The sequence below is a fragment of the Tursiops truncatus genome, chromosome 4 (assembly GCF_011762595.2).
Source record: "Tursiops truncatus isolate mTurTru1 chromosome 4, mTurTru1.mat.Y, whole genome shotgun sequence".
NCBI classification, from domain to species: Eukaryota; Metazoa; Chordata; class Mammalia; order Artiodactyla; family Delphinidae; genus Tursiops; species Tursiops truncatus.
In genome coordinates this window covers 96,661,250-96,684,582 of record NC_047037.1, presented here as the reverse complement: position 1 = coordinate 96,684,582, position 23,333 = coordinate 96,661,250, and the positions used below count along the sequence as shown (strand labels likewise).

The 23,333-nt window shown below is 40.2% G+C and overlaps 1 protein-coding gene across 9 annotated transcripts in view; it reads left to right on the top strand.

Moving 5' to 3' along the window:
• Window positions 1–23,333, top strand: part of CMSS1 (cms1 ribosomal small subunit homolog) — a 383,373-nt gene that overhangs the window by 258,171 nt on the left and 101,869 nt on the right. Inside the window, exon 1 of one of the 9 annotated variants that reach the window (XM_073804343.1) lies at window positions 6,891–6,918. The exons of 6 other annotated variants lie outside the window; for them this stretch is intronic. In XM_073804343.1, the coding sequence (XP_073660444.1) occupies window positions 6,906–6,918 (13 nt within the window). In that variant the 5' untranslated portion in view covers window positions 6,891–6,905. Of the gene's footprint in view, window positions 1–6,890; window positions 6,919–15,680; window positions 15,715–19,160; window positions 19,300–23,333 lie in introns of those variants that run through there. 2 more of the 9 variants (XM_073804342.1, XM_073804345.1) reach the window with 2 other exon arrangements.

Genomic DNA, 23,333 nt, shown 5'->3' with positions numbered 1-23,333 from the left:
TCCAAATTCCCTCTTCTTATAAGGACACCAGTCATTGGATTAGGGCCCACCCTCATCCAGTATGACCTCATCTTGTTTACGTCTGCAAAAACCATATTTCCAAATAAAGCCATATTCACAGCTTCTCAGTGAACATGAATGGAGGGAGAAGGGGAGACACACTAATCAACCTGGTACAGATAGTAAGAATCCTGTTAAATTCTCTCACTCCCCTGAGCATTTAGGGGTCTACACTTAAGCACTTTTATTTTTCTAATCTGAAACAAAGCAATCTTGAGCTTTCCATCCACTTGGGACGTGGATATTTGTTTTCACTATAATATCTCTCTTACCTGGAAATGTATCCAGTCACAGAAACCCTACCTAATCAATTCTCTGGTCACTGCTGTAGCTCATGCTGAGTCTGTATCATTTAATAAAATTGCCCCTCAGGACCAGGTTTTGTTCTGCAGTATTCAAATGCAGCTTCCTACTAGAATCAAAGTAAATTGCATACAAGTGTTTTCAGGCATTGACTCTGGCCCACACTTAACTTCTTCCCAAATTCTATATGTTGTTCTTTGTACATCTGGACATTAGGCTTACTTAAACTTGTGTAATATTCTCCCCAAGGTATTAGCTGTGAAGAGTTCCATTATACACGTTTCTTTTGCCACTCGAGTGTCCCTAGTATTCTCAGGACTGGCCAAAGATCAGATATTTGCGTGCCTTCAAGATAGCATGTCATGTTTAAATCCATTCCTTAACTGAAGTTGCAATTGTACTGAAGAAGCAGTCCAGAGAAAAGATCACTAGCCCAGGCACCACATTCCTCCCCATATATGTTTTCTTTGATCTACTTAATGGTTTTTTAAAGAAATTTAATTAGTTACTAACAATAGCAGATTTCACAGAGAAATCCAGATATCTGGCTTTTCTTGAAAACTCAAAAGATTTGGCAACCCTAGGCCCACATTTCTGCAGCTGTCCCTTCAGACAGAGCATGACGGCCTCTTGCCTACACTGTGTACCTCTCTGGACTGGACCACTTCATTTATTTATGTTACTTGTCTGGCCCATGTTGGCATTTGAGCTGTCAGCCCTGGCCCAAGCCTTAGGAATTCAGCCTTAATTTTTTACCTAATGTGGTTCAAAGAAACTACATTGAACACACTGGGGCAAAGGAGGGCAGATCATTGGTTTCCTTTCCCTCTGTTTTGCACTGTCTTTTGGCAGATTTCCACCAATATCCTTCAAGCTCGGGGGTGAGATGTACACCTTTAATCACAGTGCCTCTGGACTCCGTAGCCTTCCCACCATTTTTTTCTCACCATCTCTGGTGTTACAGTTGAATTCATATGCAAGAACTGAAATTTTCACGAGTGAGAGTTAATTTCAAATTCAGCCTCATATTTCTCTCTTAAGCTTGGACTTCATTAATCACAGCCCAGGCCCTTCTAGAAACTTCTGAATGCCCTTTCCTAGCCTGTGGAGCCTCTTTTGGCCCTTCTTACTCATCCTTGTTGCTTCTATGCTTCATCCTTTACCCCTTGTCCCACAGTATTTTGAGTTTAGGTTAGAACTCTCTTTCTGGAAGTCTCTTATCTCAGACTCTTACCAGTGTCTTCCCTGTAGACACTGGTCTTGCCCTATAGAACATGTCTGGGCAGCCCCTATCCTGGGTTTAAAGTCTCCCGGTTCTCCCTGTCCTGTTGTCATCAGTTTCTTTTTGTACTCACAGCCTTTCAGTAGAGGCCTATTACCTCAAGCACCGACCTTGGGATCCTGAACAATGCCTCTCTCACATTCCCCCAAATTATCAATAACACTTAAACATTCTCCTAGTTATTCATTATCCCCAGCACCATTGGCATAATCAATCCATTCAGCCCATGGAAAATTATATTTATTATATGATTTGTGTGACCACATGCCCTTCTTGGGAATTCACAGGATATAATATGATGTTATGGCAATCACCAACTGATGCTAGAAACACCCTGATATGTCTCTCCTCAAATATTTGGAAATATTTGACCTCATCTTTACCTTTATTTTAAAGCTTCTTGGAGTTTCTTTCTGCTTATCAGAGTCACATGTTCATTGTAGAGAATGTGGAAAATATACAAAGATGCAAAGAAAAAAATCAAAATTACCCATAACTGTAGCACCTAGAAATAACCACTGCTAGAATTTTGATATGTTTGTTTTCACTTTAATTTTACTTTAATTTTAATCTATTTTACATTGTAATATCTTTCTTCCCCACTTCTTTAGTCCTCACTCTTGAGAGAAGGATAATTTTTGTGATTATCCCAAAAATTTAGAAAAAAGAATTATGTAACTCAAGAAAATTCTAGCCTTAACATTTCAGAATGTTCTAAATATTGTATACATTCTCACTTGTTTATGTTAAATTATTTTACCCTTCTGCAACACTATATTAGGTTTTTCATGACTACCCCTAAGGAGTCTAAAGATTATCTGTACAGTGCCCTCATTTTTCTGATAGAATAGATTGTATCATGGACACCCCATGTATGCAGAGCCCTAGCTTGGTCTTAGACCTTTGTTATAGACTGAATTGTGTGCTTCCCCCACCCCAAATTTGTATGTTGAACCCCTGCTCCCTCCCTGCAATGTGATGGTATTAGGAGGTAGGACCTTTGGGAGGTAATTAGGATTAGATGAGGTTATGAGGGCAGCATCCTCATGAATGAAATTAGTGCCCTTATAAGAATCATGAGAGAGATTGCTTCTTCTCTCTGCTCTTCACTGTGGGAGGATATGAAGTCAGCAATGTGCAATCCAGATGAGAACCCTCACCAGGACTTGCTGACACCCTGATCTTGGACTTCCAGCCTTCAGAACTGTGAGAAATAAATTTCTGTTGTTTATAAGCCACTCAATCTATGGTATTCTGTCACAGCAGCCTGAACTAAGACAGTATTCAAAGAAGGAGATCCTGACTGATCTGGTTGTGGATATAAGGCACAAATATAAGAAGATTCATACTTGCCCAAGGTAGTATGTAGGTACCAAGTGAATGGTAGGCCATGAATGTCAACTATGGTGGACCAAGATCTTAAGCTGGGGCTTAAAGAGAAAAAGGCAGGGAATAGAGAGGAAATCTATTTAGGTGCATTTTAAATAGAAAAATGTTAGGGTACCAAGAATTATTACTGGCTGAGAGTGTGGCAAGACTCTGGTTACTGTAGTGAATCTCAGTTCTGGGATTTCCTCACAACATTTCTAGCTGATGAACTGATGAATCACCGACTGACTATTCCATAAATACTATTAAATTTTCTAGACCTCACATCTACTCTTTAAATTTTTATGAAAGGCTTTTTAGGAACTTTTGTTTAATAACCTAGAAATGTCCCTTTTAAACAAAAGTAACTCAATATTAAAATAAATAAATTGCAGTTACTGAATGCTTACTAGCTGGTGATACAAAGATAAGGCAAGTTCATAGTATATTCTGTTTGAGCTAAATAGTGATAACATTTTAGCATCTAGGTGAGAAGTGCTTCTAGCATTTGCTGGTTTATATGCTAGAGATTAACAAGTGTGTCATAATATAATTAACACAGCTAATGTTGAGTTTATAGGCAGCTATAAACAAATAGCTTTGCTTATAGCTATTTGATTTGTCTCTTTGCTTTGGACATCCATACAACTAGGCCATTAAAAAAATAAACAAGTGGTTTGTCCCCCAATTTCAGGATAACTTTGTGAGAGGAACTGATGGTTGGATGGCTCAGGGTGGCAACTTTAATGGAAAGTTCTGGACCTGGAGTCAGGGAAACTCTGGTACTGGCAGAGCCAACATTTAGCTGTATAATCTTTGTGTATCACATGGTTTCCTTGCTCCTCCAGTGGACTAGATAAACACTGAAGACTCTTCTAGTTCTAATATTCTGTGATTCTGTGTTCCCCAAGTATCCAGTCTTTCTACAGGAAAGCAAGCAGGAAGTTAGATGTTACTTTAAGGAAAGATGATGTGATCTCTAGTTCTGAGCTTCTCGGCCAGCTTTAGGTTTGTCAGTTTCAGATACCCATTACATCATCAGGGAAAAAGGCCAATAAAAGCCCAGACCGCTCAGGCTATAGAATCTGCTTATAAATTGGAATGGACAGAGTGGCTGTGGTTTTTCCAAACTCTGAAACATTACATGTTCTTGGGTATTACTGAAATGCATTTTGTGTTCTGCATCTTATTAAAGTTTTCGTGATGTGTCCCCGTAAAAGTCTGCTGGCCTCCTGCAAGTAGGGAGCATGTCTCTGGTTATCTGTTACCAGTTAGCTCAATTCGTTAAAATTCAAGGCTATGGGATCAGGCCCCATATGGGACAATAGGCTTCATGCAGAGCAGCCTTCGCTTGCCTGGCTGGTTCAGAAATGCATTTATTTAATCACAGAGGGCAGAGGTGTGAGCAGGGCTGGCTCAGCATAATATCCCTCCTGCTGGAAAAATCATTCAGAGCCGAAGTTCTTCTGACAGGAGTTACTGACCTCAACCTTGTTTAGAATTACGAACTGTGAGCACAATGCCAAGCCAATTTACGTACTCCTCAAAGATCCTGATGACCTATCACCCAACTGACGATCTGAATTTTCCTACATTGTGAGAGACCCTGATGAAAATAACTTGTTATTGGGGGCTGACTCCCTGCAGGGTGCTGTGCTAAGTAGTCTGCATGCACTCTTTCACTCACACCTCAAAATAATCCCATGCAATTGTACCATTTTTATTCTCCTTTCTAGGCTGAGAAAACTGTGGCTGGAAAAAGTTATCTGACTTTCCTAGGGCTCCAGATCCACTGACTGGCAGAGTTAGGACTCCAGCCTAAGTCTTGTCGGACCCCAGCACCCATGCTATTACCTACCACATGCTACTGTCTCTCAGGATACTGCACAGGACACTGAGGAGTTTGGGATTTTAGAAACTGTGATAAGCCACTACCTACAGAATAAAACATTCCATAATTTGGTGCTTATAAGTGGGTATGGATTTTAAGTTACAATTTCTTGAAATGAAAAATGAGGTCAACTCTGCAGGCAGACAGAAAAAACTTGACAAATAGTTAAGTGAGGCAGATGTCTGTTCTTGGATGCCTCTACAAATTTCCCATTAGTGACCTCCTCGCTGTCCCAGAAGCTTGAGATACTCACATCCCAAATCTAAAGCTTTGCTCCGCTTTAGTTCCTCAAACTTCTAGTTCAAACACAAACTTTCACAGTGGACAAGTTGAAGTCTCTCCACCTCTTCTCTGAATTCCCCAGCACCTTAGCACCAACTCAGTTCACTTCATACCCTCAAACCCAGAGGTATCAACAGATCAGTAAGACCAGTTTTTCCCTCCTTTCCCTCAGCAATAAAATTCAGAGGCTTTTTGGTAGAAGGGGGAGGTTCTGTAAAACCTCCAGTGTTAGAACTGTGAGTTAAGGCGTGACTTCTCTGGAGCCACAGTTTCATCTGTGAAGTTTAACTTAAAGTTCAGTCATTGAATCATGTGTCTAATATTCTAGAACCCTGCTCTTCCTAACCTTCTGAACTTCACTCTTATTTGAGTGGAAAGGGGCAGCTTAGACGACACCCAGAAGGGATTTGGTGCAAGTTCAGGAAAACATCCTTGGTAACATGCATCTCTCTTACAGTGTATTTCTTTTGAGATTTTGTAGATAGATGTAAAATGAAGGCAGCCTTTAGGGTAATTTCTCTTCTACCTAGTCAGCAGTACAAAGTAAGCCTTAAAGTTTTGTGGTTTTTCTTTAAAAAAGGACAGACTGACTCACTTCACTATTGACAACAGTAAAGTATACTCAGAGTTGAAGAGCGTCATTAGATAACCTACATCATTTCTCTTGTCCCGCTTCTGGGAAATTATCATTTTGAAAGCGAAATACCTCTTTTAATTTTCTAAAAGAACTTTATAAATCACTGCCATTTGAAGCCATAAAGGAACAAGGTCTTTCATTTCACATCCTTTTTGAGGCACTGGAAAACACTTCATCATTTGTCCTTAGCCTTGGCCTCCTTTAATCCTCATCTCCCTGATCCATCACTTTCATCTGCTTCTTCGATTCTGGCCTTTCTTGCTTCCATTCAGGAAGTATTTTTTCAGCACCTGTTATGTAAATAGCAGTGTGCTAAGCACTGAGGAGGTGAGGAGATGAAGACAAAGACCATACCCTCTGAGGACATAGGGTGCAGTTCAGAGGTTGCAAGTTTAAACGACTGCAGGAGACAGGAAGGTCTGTGAGAGCAGGAAGAGGCCAGGCACAGGACAGAGGGGTGACTGGGGCTCTGCCGAAGTGGAAAGGATACATCACTCTGAAGGGATCATCATTACACAGCTCCAGCTGATTGGAACCATCCTGGAATGCTGGCCCAGAATTGTCAGAGCTTCCAGCTTGTCAGGAGAAGTCAGAAATCCAGGTTTTTATTATGTGCCATCTCCTGATTTTTTTAAAATGCTGGCAACTAATTCAAATTCTTTAAAAACATTGTGTGCGCCAAGCAAAACATGTATGTGGGCTAAATTCAACCCATGGGGCTCCAATTTGGGGAGTTCTGGTCTGGTTAGTGAGGTAAATCATACATGTATGAAATCATTAATTTAAAATGTGGCCAGTATGACTAAGAGCCCTAATGAGTGACACAGACAGTTCCTGCTAGAGGAGTTCAGAGAAAGGAGAGGACTGAGGAGATGGGAGGAAGATGGGCTCCAAGTGCTGTGGCCTCAGCTATGCCAGGCATGTGAGGGGATGTGAGGTAACTGGAGAATGCGTGTGAGGAATTTGGGAGACCCACTGAAGCCGTGTGGTGGAAGGCCTCCAACGTCAGACTGAAGAGACTGGACTTTACTTTCTATGTCATAGGGAGCCACTGAGGATTTGTTGATCCGCTGTTTTAGAAAATGAAAGATGTTGGTGAGTAAAGGGATAAAGTCGCATGCAAGAAGAAACGATCAGCAGACTCCTGCTGTAGTGCTTTTCCATCTTCCACTCCACTTCCTGTTCCACCTCTCTGCAACACATCCCCAGACCTCCCACCTAATGCACTTCTAAGAGAAGAAGCCTCCCTCTAGCAAGGTAGCTTTACACTGTACCAGTGCCCTAAACCAGAACAGGAAAATGAAATCAGACCAAATTAGAATGGCACCTCCACCAAGGAAGAAAAGAGAAAAAAAAAACCTCTAGCCACCACCTCTCGCTGAGGAAAAAAAAAAACCCGTTTAAAAAAGAAATAGGACATCTCTTTGAGCCATACAGATCTATGTAATAAGCAAGGCCTAAGTGGCTCTAAAATGGGTATGGGAGGGTGCAGAACTACATTCTCATGAAGTCATGAGTTGATCAGGAATAGCTCAGCAATAGCCACAGTCAGAAACTACACTCTTTGCGGTAACATTTACTAGCAAAATTTTCTTACTTGAGTGACTAATAGATGTGCACATAGAAAGGTGCAGTTATAAAAGGGGGGGCACACATTTTTCGATATTAAAATATATAGCAGCCTTGCAGGTAAACCTAAAGTACTAAAAATTAGTTGTCCCTAAGTACACAGTGTGTTTGTGAGATAACGGGCTCTCCCTGTACATCATTGAACAGTTACCCGGGCCTCACCTCAGACACTCGGAGTTGGTTAGTCTCAGGTGGGACCAAGCTTGTGGACTTTTGAACATCTTCTTAGCTGGTTCAGGACCCTACACCATTTTGCTTAGAGATTAGAATCTAAATGTTTGGTCGATGTAGGCAGTTCTTGGTTATTCCAGACCTGATCACGCATGGTGTTAATTTTCTGAGGCCCTTATTTTACTTACTCTTTCTACTTTACTTCCCTTTAGCCATCTATGTTGCCTCCCTAATAGTACTTAGAGGTCTGGAACTGTCCACTATCCGTGGTAATTCTCTCTTCTTTTAACACAGATTTAATACCTTTCCAGTCTTAGCATCCATTACTTCCCACTTGTCCTCTCTGCCACTGCATGTGTTGCATTCAGCCCCTCACACAGTCACCCAGCCTCTCCAAGCTTCAAAATGCTACTATCTCTTCCTAGACATTTGTGTTGTTGGCACCTGCACGAGCATTGACAGCTACATCACCTCTTCTACCTCTCTTTTAACATTGACTGTAAGCTGCATCTTGATCTCAAAAATTCTTAAACTATGAAAGAAGTTTAAAAGCCATGTATCTTAGGCTTGAGGAAATCCAGTCTTCTTCCAGGCTGAGATGTCACTTGAAGTAGCTTTGTCCTGGTTCCTCAAGCATTCCCCCTACCACCACTCTGATCCAAGCCTCATCCCCTCCAGCCTAGATTACTGTTATAACTGGCCTCCCCATTCTCAGTTGCTTGGACAGACTGGACATCATGAAACCTGGTTCTCGTCCTGTAACCTTGAGCACCTCATTTAATCTCTCTGAGCCAGTAGGCAGTTTGTTCAACAGGAGAGAGACATAGAAATAGATGTTTCCTTTTGAGTCATGAGACTAAGGTTCTAGGAGTTCTCAGCCACCTTCAAGATAGAATTTGGAGAGCATTGCTGCCGAAGTCAAGAAGAACTTCAAGCTATATTAGATGTTTCTTTGTCATTAGTTTACCACTTAGTACCGTGTTTTCTTTACTGCCAAAATACCAACACCCTCACCTGCTGCTTGTTGGTCATCTAAAACCTTTTTACCTCAAGATTGCACCTCTGTTCTGGTTATTCTCAAATAACCCCTGGTATTTCATCTCCTTTTTCCCTGTCTTCCCAGTTAAAAAAAAATTTTTTTTAACAGAAAATTTTAAAATTGGCTTCATCCTTAATAATGATTTCAGTCAACCAATAAGGATCTGAATGGCTTATTGCTGTATATCCAAATAGTTGTATTATTACTATGAGTATAATTATTATTATATTATCCAAATAGCTTACTACTGTAATTCAAAGAATGATGGCTTTAGTTTTCTCCAGGTGAATTTATATATATATATATATATATATATATATATATATATATATATATATACACACATATGTACAGACATATATATATAGGTTTTTTTTAAGGAACTTTCTAAACCAACTTTAAAGACTCTTGAGCTTCTACTCTACCCTGAACAACTAGCAACTAATATGCAGAGATGAATACTTTCTTGTCCAGAGTTTGACAGTCTTTTAGAAGTTATTTTAAGGATCGTTTTAATTTGGGGGCTTGACTTTTCATTTTAAAAAACTTAATTAGCTAGTTTTTTTGTTTTCTAGTTTACAAGGTCATAAGCAAAGAAGTCAAAACCTGCATAAAACCTCATCAAAACTCTGGACTTCAGGGAAGAGTAGGAAAATTAATTTTTGAAGGCATCTCATTTCTTCTATCTGTAAAGAGGGTTCCAGTTGAAGAGATAAACTGATTTGTCCTGTTACTTGAAGTATGGAGATGAAACCTAATCAAATGTTAAAATCTCTCCACATGTTTCCCCCAAGACACAAATCACAAATCAATACTGTCGAACATAACCATTGCCAGTACTGACTGCTCCCACCAAAGGCTGGAGAAGTTGCTTCTAGTCCTCTTCTCACACCTTAACTTTTTGGACCTTCTAGAAGCAGGTGGTAGACCCCTTTGTTTTTTGTTTGTTTGTTTGTTTGGGTTTTGTTTTATTCTGATTTCAGAGATCCCAGAAGAATAGAATTTTTTTTTTTTTGGAATGGAGATTTTGAAAGTGAGTTTTAGTCTGCTTTAAACCTTCCAGGGGTCTCCTTTCTTCTAGAGTTACAGGATTTTCTTCTGAGAATGTATGGGATGTAGCGGACTGGGAAGACGAAGGACATACCAAAGTAAACATTATATGAGCTTCTGCTTTGCAATTTACCTTACTAAGTAGATAAAACCTCAGACTGTCTCCTGTATATCTAAGGGCCAAGTCTGTCACCTGCTCCCCAGGCCCACTGCCTGTTTTCAACTACCCACCCACACTCACACACACACAAACACACACACACTTTTTTCTTTTTAACATTAAAGCCACTCATCAGATGTGGGACTGGTATATGTGTTTGCCAGCACCATGCTGGATTAAGTGTGCTGTAATTTATTGGCTTAATTTATGGCATAAACCAGTTTTCATTCTTTATGTTTTGACATGCAGCCCAATATTAAATGCAGAGAACTTAAAGACCCCTTGGCTCTCTCGGGGATAGAAGGCCCTGGAGTGGAGGAAGGGAGACTCTGGCAGAGGGCTTGGAAAATGCTTACAGTCCTAATGGAACTTGTGATTTCCACTTGCTGGTTTTCTTTAGCCTCAGATTCATTGAGGGCATGTTGGCGAATGATACTCATACATAAGAATGCTTTTAATGAGTTCTGTGTTGCATCTACCACATAAGACTGATTTTGCCAAACAACTAATTTTTTTTCTTTTCAGTTGCACATAATTTCTCATTGATTCCACAATGATGATAAATGGAAGTTAGCATATCAGTAAAATACTTCATGAAAATTTAGGGTTTTTTTAAACGTTTTTATTGGAGTATAATTGCTTTACAATGGTGTGTTAGTTTCTGCTTTATAACAAACAACTAATTTTTTAAGAAATTCAGCGGTTATTAGATTTACATGCAGTAAATATATTGGTAGGGGGAAGATTTGAGCAAAAAGAAACCTAAATAAACAAATATGTATTCCTGTTGCTACCCATGGATGCAGTATATATCAATCTACCAACATATGTCACACACACACACCTGTGTGTTCATAGCAAAACACTGTGATAGGCATCGTGTTCGATATAAGGAGAAATAAGACACAGCTCTTGCTTTAGGGTAAGTCTGATAGCATTGAAAACCATGAGCCCAAATGATAAAATAGAATATGGAAAGTTATGTAATTGAGATATACATTGAGAAATCTGCTTGGAGTGGTGTTTAGTGGCAGCTGGAAATGGATTGCTGCCCCAGTGCTACTCAAAGTGTCATCTGGGAACTGGCTGCATCAGCATCAGAAATGCAGGTTCTCAGACCGACTCCAGATCTGCTGATTCTGAATCTGGGGGGTGGGGGTTTGGCCCTGTAATCTGTGTTTTAAGAAGCTTTAATGTTTTAACAAGACTCTCCAGGTAATTATTATGCCCTGTAAAAAGCAATCCACCAGCATATTAGATTTGGGGCGGGAAAGAAAGCATTATTTTTGAAGATGAATTCGATTTAATCAATATACATTTATTTACCAGCTACCATTTGCCTAATGGTGGGCTCTGCGCTATACGGCAGTGGTGGTCAAAATGCGGTCCCTGGACCAGCAGGATCACCTGGGAACTTGTTACATATGCAAATTTATTGGGCCCTACCTGGGCCTTCTAAGTCAGCAACTCTTGGGGGTGGGGCCCAGTAGCCTGTTTTTTAAATTCTTCCAGATGATTCTGATGCATACTAAAGTTTGGAAACCACTACTGTAAGGGGTGTGAGATGTTAGAGACTTAGTCTTTACTCAGAAAGATATTATCATCTGTCTTACCTTGCCCACCTGTCAATGGCTAAATTCGAACTGGGATTTCTGATAACTAAGAACTCATGGGGGTATTATGATTTTGCTTTACTATGTCTGCAAGATTCAGAAATGCCTTCTGCAGCTGTTTGTGGGTTTTTTCTTCCTCTTTTCATGACAGTCAGTCACTTATTTATAAAACCACTTACAGAAATTTCAGTATGTTTTTAGATGGCAATTACACTTTTTTTTTTCTCTCCAGGGGTCTCAATTGCAAAGAATTCTTGTAGAATTGAATTGTTTTGTTCATTCAGGCAGTCATTTGCCATGTGGTGAGCTTGAAAACAGACTAAATAAATGGTTTGGATGGTGATGTCATGGACAGTGGGTATTAAAGCAAGGATAATACAGAAGACTGTGCTCCTTAAACAACCTGAGACCAGACCAACTCCTGAAATCCTGAGTCACAGTTAAAGATTTTTGTTTGACATATTTACAACCAGTCGTTTTTTGTTTTCTCTCAGGATATTCTGTTTCAAGAGAAATCTGTTCGTCTCCTTCAGAGAGACACCTGAAAATGTGTATGTCACACAGATTTGCTGCTCAAGTGTGCTTTGTATACAGAAGAGCAAGCCTGGACTGTGATCGGATTATCCATCACAGGGTCACCAAGAGGCACATTCCCAGTCCCATAAAATATAGGAGCTTTGCACCTCGGTAGGCCTGCGTGCATTTGTGAAATAGAGAAATTTCCAGTGCTGACAGTGGACCTAAAGTGGGGGATTTCTATTCAGACTGATTTATACTGACCCTTTACCTTGTTGCTCTTTCTCAGCATTTTTACAAGCTATTTGTGCCTCTCCTGTGGGGAGGTTATTGTAGGCAGTTAGGTTATTGTAGGCAGGTTACTGTAGGAGTATAGAAAGAATGTGACACTCATACCTTGGAAAGCTGGTAGCTAAGACCCTGGTGAGGGTTTTATATGTAAGAAAGATGACGGCTTTTAGAATTCCTGTTGAATCCCTGGGTCTGGTTCATCCCACTCCTCCATGGGTATAAATGACTGAGAACAGTGTGTGATTTGCAGATAAAGTCTGATCTAAAGTCACTTTATCTAAAATGCTATCGTATCATCTGAGTTTTGCAGATGTGTTATTTAAATTTTAATACCAATGTAAGCCCATATGGGGAGGGAGGAACAGCTAGAATTAACAAAATATCTAGGCTATCCAAGTCAATAGTATACTGGTTTTGGTTAATAAATTGATTAATGATTAGCTAGTCTAAAAACTGTACCGTGCTCTGAGTGGTGATGAATAGTAATTTAAAATATGTTCCCTGTGTTCTCTCCCCAAGCCTTAAGCTATAAGGGCTGCTATTTCAAAGAGGTTTTGTTGGCCACCTAGGAAGCCTCTAGGCTTAGTACAGTAGAGAAGCGCTGTGTAGAAGCACAACATAGTCAACAGATACAGTCAAAGCTGCCACCACAACTGATTGGTGCCGTTGTGTTCCAAAGACCCAGTCCACCTCCAAGGTCCCTTTCAAGCCCCTCCACAATGCAATTCAGAGCTCACAGGGGCTCCTGGGAGGAGGATAAGCTCTGAAGTGAAACAGACCTGGATCTACCACTAACGATAGAAACTTAGGAATAACTGCTTCATAAAATTGTGGAAGATTACATGGAGCCTATGTAAAAATGCAAGGCAATCAGAGAAATGCATGTTTAATCGAAGAAATACCATTTTTCAAATTGGCAGAATTTTGTTAATGGTCACACCTGGCATTGACAAGGGTACAGGAAATAGGTGCTCTTGCACACTGCTGTTGGGAGTGTAAATTACCTTTAAGGCAATTTTGCAATGTTGACATAAACCCGGATGGATGGATGGATGGATGGATGGACGAACAGATGACAGTCAGACAGACAGTTATAGATTGTCTTTTGATCCAGTAATTACATTGTAAGGCATTTATCCCAAAGAAATCATAAGGGACGTGTATAAAGATTGAGCTACTGTTTATCACACTATTGTTTATAATATTGAGGAACTAGAAGCAGTTAGCATAGGACTGGAACTCTGTAGACATTGGATGAATACTGATTCCCTCCTGCCTATCTTGGAACACCTATCCACTGCCACTCCCACCACCATCCCCCCACAATGCAATCAATAAGAAAACCAAGGCTAAAAATATTAAGTAATGTCCAAAAGTCAAATAACCAAGATAAACACCTGGGTTTCAGCCTTCTAAAGAATCCTTTTCCACTGTTTTGCCTCTTTTTCATTAAAATCAAGACTGACTTGTGCAGGTCCATAATCCTTTATCCTCAATTCTGAAATTCAAAAAGCCCCCCAAAGTGCAATTTGTTAAGTTTTATACAAACTCATTTGAAAAGAAAACCTGATCTGAACTGTCACAAGTCTATTTAGAGTCTTTAATCATTGGCTGTGAATATTCATATATCTTACTGCAGGAATATTGTTTGATTAGTGGATCCAGCCCAAGAACCCACTGGAGGTGTTATATAATACATAATGTACCATTTTACCTTTGTAAAATCTGAAAAATTCTGAAATACTTTTGGCCTGGAAGTTTCTGATGAGGCATTTTGGGCCTATAGCTTCTTCCTCAGCAAGGAGAAATCGTCGTATCTATTCAAGGTTGAATGAACAGTGCTTAAGATATGGATTAATTTCTTTTTAACATTCTAGGTATGGAACCTAGTGCTTTATGTGACAGTGAATGTTTCTCTAGCTACAGTTTTTTCTTAGCTGCGCTGAGTTTAGGTGTTCACTACGTTGAGGCCGGATATTAAATATTCTCCTGAAGAGGGTTAATTATGAAAATAGAATTAACTTCATCTGTAAAGGACACTTACAATGCTCTATTAAAGATAATGAGAAAACCCTCCAGCTTTTAAAGGTCATGATTCAAATGACCTGGCTATTAACACGGGAATGTAGCTAGTCAACATGCAAGGCCCATATTTTATGTTCTTGGTTTTAATGCTTCTATTTCCTGTTCGGACATTTCAAAGGAAACAGTCATCACTGGACTGTGGGTGGCTAGGACAGCAGCAAAGATGAGCAGAGCTGTCCCCTTCTTTATGAACGTGCCAGCATAAAGAGCACTGTTTCTCAGTGTTTGGGAACTTTTCTTCTTTCTTTGAATTCATAGGCTATCAATCCAAGAAACAAAGTTCAGCTCTTTCCACCCTCACCCAGCAGGTGGCGCTGTGAAATAGAGGGATATGGCAGTGCAGTGAGCTGCCTTTCTGCTCCACAAACCCAGTTACAACCTTACCAAGTACCCACATGATTTTGGCACTTAATAATATATCAGTTGAAATACTTGGAAGTCTCCTAAAGGTCCGGTGCTTCAAACAAGTTTTTTTTTTATTTAGTTTCCAGTCTTCTGTAAAGCTCCTGCTTCTTTTAAGGTCAGCCATGTGAAGTGCTCACACAATGTGACTCTAGCCTTAGCAAAATTGCTGAGGTCCTGTAAAAAGGTGCAATTCTGTTTCTGCACCTGGATGTTAGAATGGATTCTTCCCATTTGTGGAGAAGGCCACACACTCCTCTTCCAGGTGTAGGCCTTATTATCCCTCCTGCTTGGGAAAGGATCCATTAACTACTTAAATGGATTAACTAAACGGTGTTACAGCCTTGACTGAGCCAGTCATTAGCTGCCTGCTCAGATGCTCTACTCTAGGTAAACAAGCGGTTAAGAGAAAGGGATGAAATAGCCTGTTGTGTCTCCCAGACCTCTCTTTTTGGAAAGACACTTTCCTCCTCTCCTCTGATGGTGGTATTTGGAGTTCCAATGTATCAGCCAATTGAGTCAGTGTCGCAGTCTAAGACCAGGGGTTCCTTCAGGCTGCAGTCTCCTGGGGCACCAGACAGTTTATGCTCATAAGAACTTTCACTTCTTCACAGACATTAAATTTCCTGGCACTGCCTTTCAGGAAATGTCGTCATGGTCTGGAGGAACCAATAAAAGTACAAGTAACCTGTTTTGACAGATCTCTCTTTTGCTAGAAATTTCAGAATTGGTGGTGGGGGGGTGGGGGTGGAAGAGTGGCAAACCAGTCTACTTGTGGGTGCGCACAGAGAAATCGTGCATTGCTGGAAGACTGAGAGGTGATGTCTGCCCTGGACGTGAGCTGTAGAGGGCTCTGAAGCTATAAAGAAATTCCAGCTCATTTTGGCAAACTTAAAAAAAAAAAATCTGATGTGAGATGGCAATTCAGGTCTATGGTACGTTGGGAGATTTTTTTCTCGTTCTTTTCCTTCTCATTTCAAATGCAATTCTGAACCCTTTTGATCCTCAAAAGGAAAACTCACGCATTAAAAATTAAGAGCATTTGATTATGGATGCACACGTGGCATTGCCATGAGGTATGCATAAAAGAGGCCATAGCTTTGGATAATTATTACCAAATGGCTAACTCTACATGCTCTTTGCTCACTCCTGTTATGGCCAGAGCACAGATCTGAATCTCATTAATGTAAGAAATATTGAATGTTGCTCTAGGACATTGATTGAAATTAGTTTTTGGCTGGGGTAGGGATGGGGGAGCATCATTGCTTTTCCCTCGTAGGTTTTTGAGGGAAGTTGATCACCATAATACTAAAAGAATGTGATAAGAGTAAAACCGATAAGAGTCATCAGAAAAGATTGCCTGCTCTCTTCTAACACTAGTACTGATTTTGAATACTCTGCTTTTTCTTAGGACTAGAGTTTTAAATAATGTTGCTTTACTCTCCTAATCTGTTTAAGCTTAACCTAACTACATTGCAAGGTATATAACCTAAAAATAGACTGTGCCGATTTAAGAGAATATATGGGGCTGTAATAAGATAATGCTCCAAACCCATCAAAAGCTGCCTGTGGGCTTCCCTGGTGGCACAGTGATTGGGAGTCCGCCTGCCGATGCAGGGGACACGGGTTCGTGCCCCGGTCCGGGAGGATCCTACATGCCGCGGAGCGGCTGGTCCCGTGAGCCATGGCCACTGGGCCTGCGCGTCCGGAGCCTGTGCTCCGCAGCGGGAGAGGCCGCAACAATGGGAGGCCCGCGTACCGCAAAAAAAAAAAAAAAAAAAAAAAGTTGCCTATGAAAAAGGATTTTATACCAGTAATATTGTGGTTTTCTCTCTGTGTGATTTTGCTTATTTAACTCTCTCCTATGTAATGCCCACTTATTTATTTATCTTTGTTATTTATTTGGCTGTGCCAGGTCTTAATTGCAGCATGCGGGATCTTTTTTTAGTTGTGACATGAGAACTCTTAGTTGCAGCATGTGGGATCCAGTTCCCTGACCAGGGATCAAACCCCAGCTCCTGCATTGGGAGTGTGGAGTCTTAGCCACTGGACTGCCAGGGAAGTCCCTAATGCCCCTTTTTTGACTTAAGAAACTTTTGTTTTTAAAGAGAAATTACTCGTTTTATTGGTTTGTCTAGTTGGGCTAACATTTCTAAACTTCCTTTTTATGTCAAGTCCTTATAATTGCCCCTATTTCAGACATATCACTGTCAATTTATGTTGGGGAAGTAGAGGAAAAATAGATTTTATCCTGATTTTCTCTCACCCACTCCATCTTTTAATTAAAGATGCACTTGCTAAAAAGCCTGCACTTCCTACGCAAATAGCTGGATATAATGGAGAAACTTATAGGCCCAGAAGAAAGTCAGAAATAGGGATCATGACCTCCTGTTATCTGGGGAAGAACTGCCTCAATAGGTGTTCAGTCCCTGCTAAGACTATCAACCTCTCCCATCTTGCTGTAGCCGGGGCCCCCACCTGAGCAAAGCAGTCAGAGTGGATATTGTTTCAGCCTCTTCCTAAACCTTCCCCAGTTTCAAAGCATTCACTAAAACTTAGCTGGAAGAAGGGATAGAGGAAGTTTAGAAAAGCCCAAGTGTGTGAGTCTTCATACTCTTGATTCCAGCCAGAGCCAAGCGCATCTTTGATGTACTGGGGCTGGTGGCCCTGGAGGCTGACCCTGAACGTATCTTTCTTGGTCCATGCTCAGACCTTTCTGTCACTCTGCTTCACCTATCCTGGCCAAGATTGTTCCTCCCCAGATGATCCATGTCTAGCTTTCCCTCCTGATTTCAACTCTTGTCCTCTTCTTCCTGCCCTGGTCTCTTTTTCTCTTAGCTGCCATTGGCTCTTGGTTTCCTCCACAAGAGAGTCTCTGTTACACCTTTTGGTCTGGAGAGGTGATTAAGGTTCTCAAGATTCATACTCATTGGGTTCCCAACTGCATAACTTTCCAGGTGTGAACCAATGATCTATCAGGTGCCTTCAAGAGAGGTTTGCCATATCAGCTAATTAATTGCATTTTTATAATTTGATATCTTGATCCATAGACTGAAACTGAAATACAGAGAACTCTTACCTGCAGAAATTCATAGAACTAGTCTGTCCTGTGGCAAGCTAATCAGCACGTGTCAGGATAAAACTGTCATCCCTGATGGTCTTAGGACTACCATTCTTTTAGATGGGCAAGTTGGACTTACCACGCTTTCTTGAGTGTTCCGTGAACCATGTTTTAGGACAAAAGCACTAGGCAGTAAGCTGTGAATTAAAGGTCCACTGACCTTAGCTACTTCAAATCTCACGTGCCAAGTTTCTTCAACTGTTATCTCCCCAAGCCCATGGATTATTTAACTGGGAATGGAATGTGCCTAGAAATGGGAGACGGTTTTCTCAGTAGCCACCTGTCCTAGATGATTCCCTGCCTTTCCAAATCCAGATTCAAACTTGACCATGGCTCTGAGAGCTCCCCTTGACTCAAGCTTGGGTTTCTGATAACAGAGTTGTCTCTGGCTGGCTTCTTCTTTACCTCTGAACCTAACTAACTGGTTTCTCATTTTCTTCTGTGGCTCTCATTTTGTCAGCTCAGCGTTTTGAATGATGCAGAAAAGTTTGCTGACCCACCACTAAAATACACATTTAAATACAGATGAAGTAGTTTTCTCTGCAGCTTTCTGGAAAATATTGGGGTAGGGGAGGTGAGGGGGGAGATTGGTAGGCCTAGGTCAATAAAACAGAAATCTTGAGGTTTTTCCTTTAGACCTTCAGTCCAAAACCAAGTAAGGAATTTGGGCTCAGGGTGCAAGAAAGTGAGTTCTGTGAGCAAATATCTTCATTTGGCGCGTTTTGTTAGGGCTTCCTGAAGGCCAGGAAGTTTTCAGTGCCAAGCCGATCCCTCAGGGGATCCTGGGAAATAGCCTGCTTGTCTACCTAACCTGACAGCCAGTGTTAACTTTAGCATTCAAAGTGAAGAGCAGGGCGTGTGCCCGGCAAGACCTCTCAATTGATGTCTCTGGGTTTTGGCACCAAGAAGACTTTATTAAGAACCCTTTCTACTCATTCTTCTTAAGCTTGCATCCCTTTTCTTTTAAAACCCTTTAAAGCATTACCTTTCTCCCCTCTGATTGTCCACTGATGTTCTCACACACAGAGGAAGTAATGCTTTTCCTGTTTCCTTTCTGGGAACATTTTCCATTCTGTGATTCTTTCCTTTTTTCAGTCTTGCATATGGGTCAAAGCAAGTCATCTTCCACAGTTAACTGCAGGAAAAGGTTTGTGGGGTCCTTTTTTTTTTTTTTTTTTTTTTTTTGGCCTTCCCTCCTCCACAACTGGAAAATATGAGGCAGATCCTGTTTATGTATGCTGTAACCTCAAAAGGAGCTGATATGCTGTTGTCATTAAAGAAGAATCCGGAGCTGTTTATCCTGCAGAAGAGTACCAGAGCTCTAAATTGGAAAACCCCTCTGGGCCCTCCAGGCAGACTGTGAGAGCTCTCTGCTACTCTCCCAAGGCTGCTCCAAAATGTAAGGCAAAGATTTCTGCTACTGAATCTGCTCCCTGCGCTCCGGGAGCAGACAAGATATCAGAGTTGTGCCTTTATGAGAAATCAAAGGGCCTTCTTCCTTTGTATGAATATGTTCTTTGAAATCTGTTTTTCAGAGGCCTTTTGCACTCTAAAATATAATTTGAATGCATAATCTTCCTTCCACTATTTTCTCTATAGATCTTTTTATCATGTTCCAGAAATCTTTTCGCAAGTCCATTTTATAGCCAGTAAGTTTGGCAAATTGTAATAAAATGAACTTTCTTTTTTCTGAAAACTAATAAAAACTGTGCTTTGGTAATACATCTTTCTTTTAAAGTTCAGTTTCCAATTTCTTTTTTTTTTAATCATCTCATTTTCTATGCATTTCAAACATAGGGTCTCTTTTATAATGATTTTTTTTTATAAAGCTATATTTACCGAAAGCCATTTTAACCTATTGTATTTTTCATGATTCATTTTATTGATCAGTGTTAGTTCTCTTTTGTTTTGGTTTGCCTTGGGGGAAGACCCAGATTACCTTTATAGGATTAGAAACTGTCAAACAGGAAATGGCCAGCCTGGAAACTCTCCCTGGCCAACTTTTGCTTAAAGACGCCATATCAATGCAACATGATCGCTTTTCAAATAACAGGCTCCTAATGAGACGGGAGAACTATCCAGAACATGCCAGTCGCTGCCACAGAAATAGTTACAAGGACAAGCCACAACCTGCTTCTTATCCCTATGACCTTCACTCCATAGGAGCAAAAGGTTTATGATAATGAGGCAGAGATTTCACTTTTGTTTAGGTTTTCTTCCCTTTCTAAGTTCTCTTTCCATGGAAGCTTTATTATGCTTTTTAACATAATTTTTGTTTCTTGTTAGTCAATGTAAAAGAAGACAGAAGTTAAAAGCCAGTATAAATCAGGGAATCTAAAAGGTGGTAGAATTCTAAAACTGTCATGTGATGATGGGAATAGGAAAATGAGAGGTTTGGTTTAATTTCATTAAAACTTTGGCCAGTAGTTCTTTAGTTGTGGAAACAATAAGTCTGTGAGAGTTGAGAAACTATAAGAAAAACCTTTGAATACAGCACACCATATGGTTCTGTCTTTGTGTGTTTCACATGGCACTCTGTATCTAGAAATAATTTAGGATTTGGAGAGTAGGTCGTCACAGTGCCATCCCTGTGTGGTGGCCCAGAGGGAACATTTCCATTTACCCTTCTCATGTCCATCTCTTTCAGGATGAACTTGGACAAGGCCCAGGGCATTAAGCCAAACTCACGTATTAACCTCAGGTTCCTTTTAGGGCCAGTTTCTCTCAGATTTTTTTCTCCTAAGTGTATATTTTGGTGGGAGGAGCAGGGGGAGGGAGTTAGCTATGGAGTGGATGGAAGGCCTTTCTATTCAGACTATGATTTAACGTCACCCATGTAGACATCATGCCGTCTTAATCAGAGACTAGTTAGTTATTTGTGACTCCCGCTCCTGTCTGGCTGAGTTTTTCCTTTCTACCTCCTACCCCAATCTTTGTTCTCTATTTTCTCTCATCTCCCTTCCCTTATCATTTGAAGCAACATCTAGAATGTGAATTACAAATTATATTCTCAGAAAACTACATAATATGATAATAAAGGCAATTTATAGATTCGGGAAAGTTTCATCCCAGAGTGGTGGTAACAACCTTGGACCAGGAACCAGGACTAACTGGTGCCTGACCTTGGGCAGCTTACCTCTCTGGGCCTCAGTTTCCTTATTTATAGGAAGAGGCCCTTAAACTCTTGAAGCTTCTCAAGCCAATCCCCCTTCAGTATTAGGATCCAGGAGGGCTGAGTAGGAGCTGAGAAATCATTTTTAACAAGTTCTCCAGGCAGTTCTGAATTAGGGAGTCTTCAGACCTCACTTTGAAGACACCAAACTAGATCATCTCTTACATCCCTTTTTCTCTAAAATTCTGTGATCCTGGGTCTTCTTTCAATTACATGGCTTTGTCAAGGCTGATGCTTCCTGTAAATTCACTTTTTCATCTGCCATATGTATAACTAAACAATATATTTGTTAATTATCTTATCTGTAAAACCCTTAAAATATAAACAGTAATTTTGATCAGAGTTAAATACCTCTTTTTGTCATTGCTCAGCAGAGTTTTGTCTGTTTGATTTCTTTAATCTCTCATCATAAGCTTATTTCTGTAAAAAAAAAAAAAAGAAAAAAAAAAAAATTCCCTCAAACTCTCAGGTGCTTTTCATCTTCCTGAAAGACCATTTAAATCCAAAACAGAAGTCCAGGTGCTCACACTCTTGTAGCCAAGAACAGTTCCTTCACTGACTTTTTTTTTTTTTTTTTTTACCGCCATCAGCATTTGCTGAAGCCCTCTGATGGGCAGCTTGTTATAAACTTTATACTTTGCTATTTCTGTTACACAGCAAAATCCTATCTATTCTTTGGGTAATAATATCTATCTAGTTGTTTTTGACATGTGTCTGAGGTTCCAGCTACCCAATGAATGTCAATCTTCTGTGTTATATTTTTCCTGGATGCTCGTACTTCGTTGTATTTTGCCAGACTGAACTCATGGTGTACTTTACTGCCCATAATCTCCACAGGTCCATTAATATTATTTGGCCTCACCTCTGTCTCCCCTACCATCTCCACATTTAGTACCATCTGAGGAACTTATTAATGTAATGTCCACTCAAGCTTCCAGGTCATTAATAACGTTGTTAATGAGACCATTTGCAGCCTGGGCATTAAGCAGACTTAGTGTTTTACAAGTCTGCTATTGTTTCTTGCCCAGCACCATGTTCTGTACAGTTAAGGATAAAATACAGAGGGTACTCTTCAGATTACAGTTCAGGCAGGAGATGCCTCTTCCCAGAAGACCCTTAGCTGTCCACATGAGAAATCAAAACTCTCATTCACATAGGCCTTTCAGTACAAGGCTGGCCACGGTATGCTTACATAAGCTTGTTTGCAAATTCCGGTTAGGTCTCCCAACATCACAGACAGCTGTGTTTTGAAATTTGGGCCCTTTGAAAGAAGAGTGGATACTGGAATAGCTCTTATTTGACATGCAAAGACCTTGGGAAAATTAGACATTCACACATTGCTCATAGGTTCATGGGAGCAAATGACAACACACCATCATGCAGAGACTCTGCCATTATCCTGTGAGCTTCCACACGGTGATGCATGGTATTTTTAAGAAGCAGACCCCTAGGAAAGCACCAGAATTGTCTCTCTGTTACAATCTGAGAAGCAGAAATGTCTGCACATCACTAGAGTGTTTCAGGGCAGCAACCAGACTCAAAAAATGAAAGTGGTTAAACATGTAGGTGTTTAGCTACTAGACCATGGCTGGATTCTGTCTTCAAGGTATTTATTGTATAAAAAGTTAATGCAAGGCAGTGTGTATTTAAGATAAGGAGGATTTAGGCAAATGAAGAGGGGAGAATAACATTCCAGGTAGAGGAATTACAAGATAACCTTTATCCCCAAGAGTTAACTTGATATGTAAATAACACAGAATGAAATGTTTATTAAGAAGAATATGGATTTTTTTAACAATAAGGAATTATTAAAATAGAGACTGGGGAAACCTGGTTTCATTTATTCGGACTCTAAAAGAGAATGTCAATAGTATAATGGCCAGCTAAAAGATTATTAATTATACTAGCAGTATTATTCTACCTGTAACTTAGAATTGGGCTTTTTAAAAAAGATAATAATAAATACTGGTTTGATAACAATTTCATCTCAGCATTTTAGGATATAAACATTATATTGGTGTTAATATATTTAGTCCCACTTCTCAGTTGGAACGACTAAGAAACAAAGTAAATGAACTTTTCAAAGTCTCAGTATATTGGAGAGAAAATAACAGTTCTTATTGAAATTAAATGCTCACCAGAAATACAGCCTTTCATATTAATGTATTTTTATTTTAGCTAACAGTTGATTAATCCAGAGCAACTAAGGAAACTTTGTCTACCTTTTTCTCTGTTTTAGTTCTAAGACTTAGAGCAGCTAA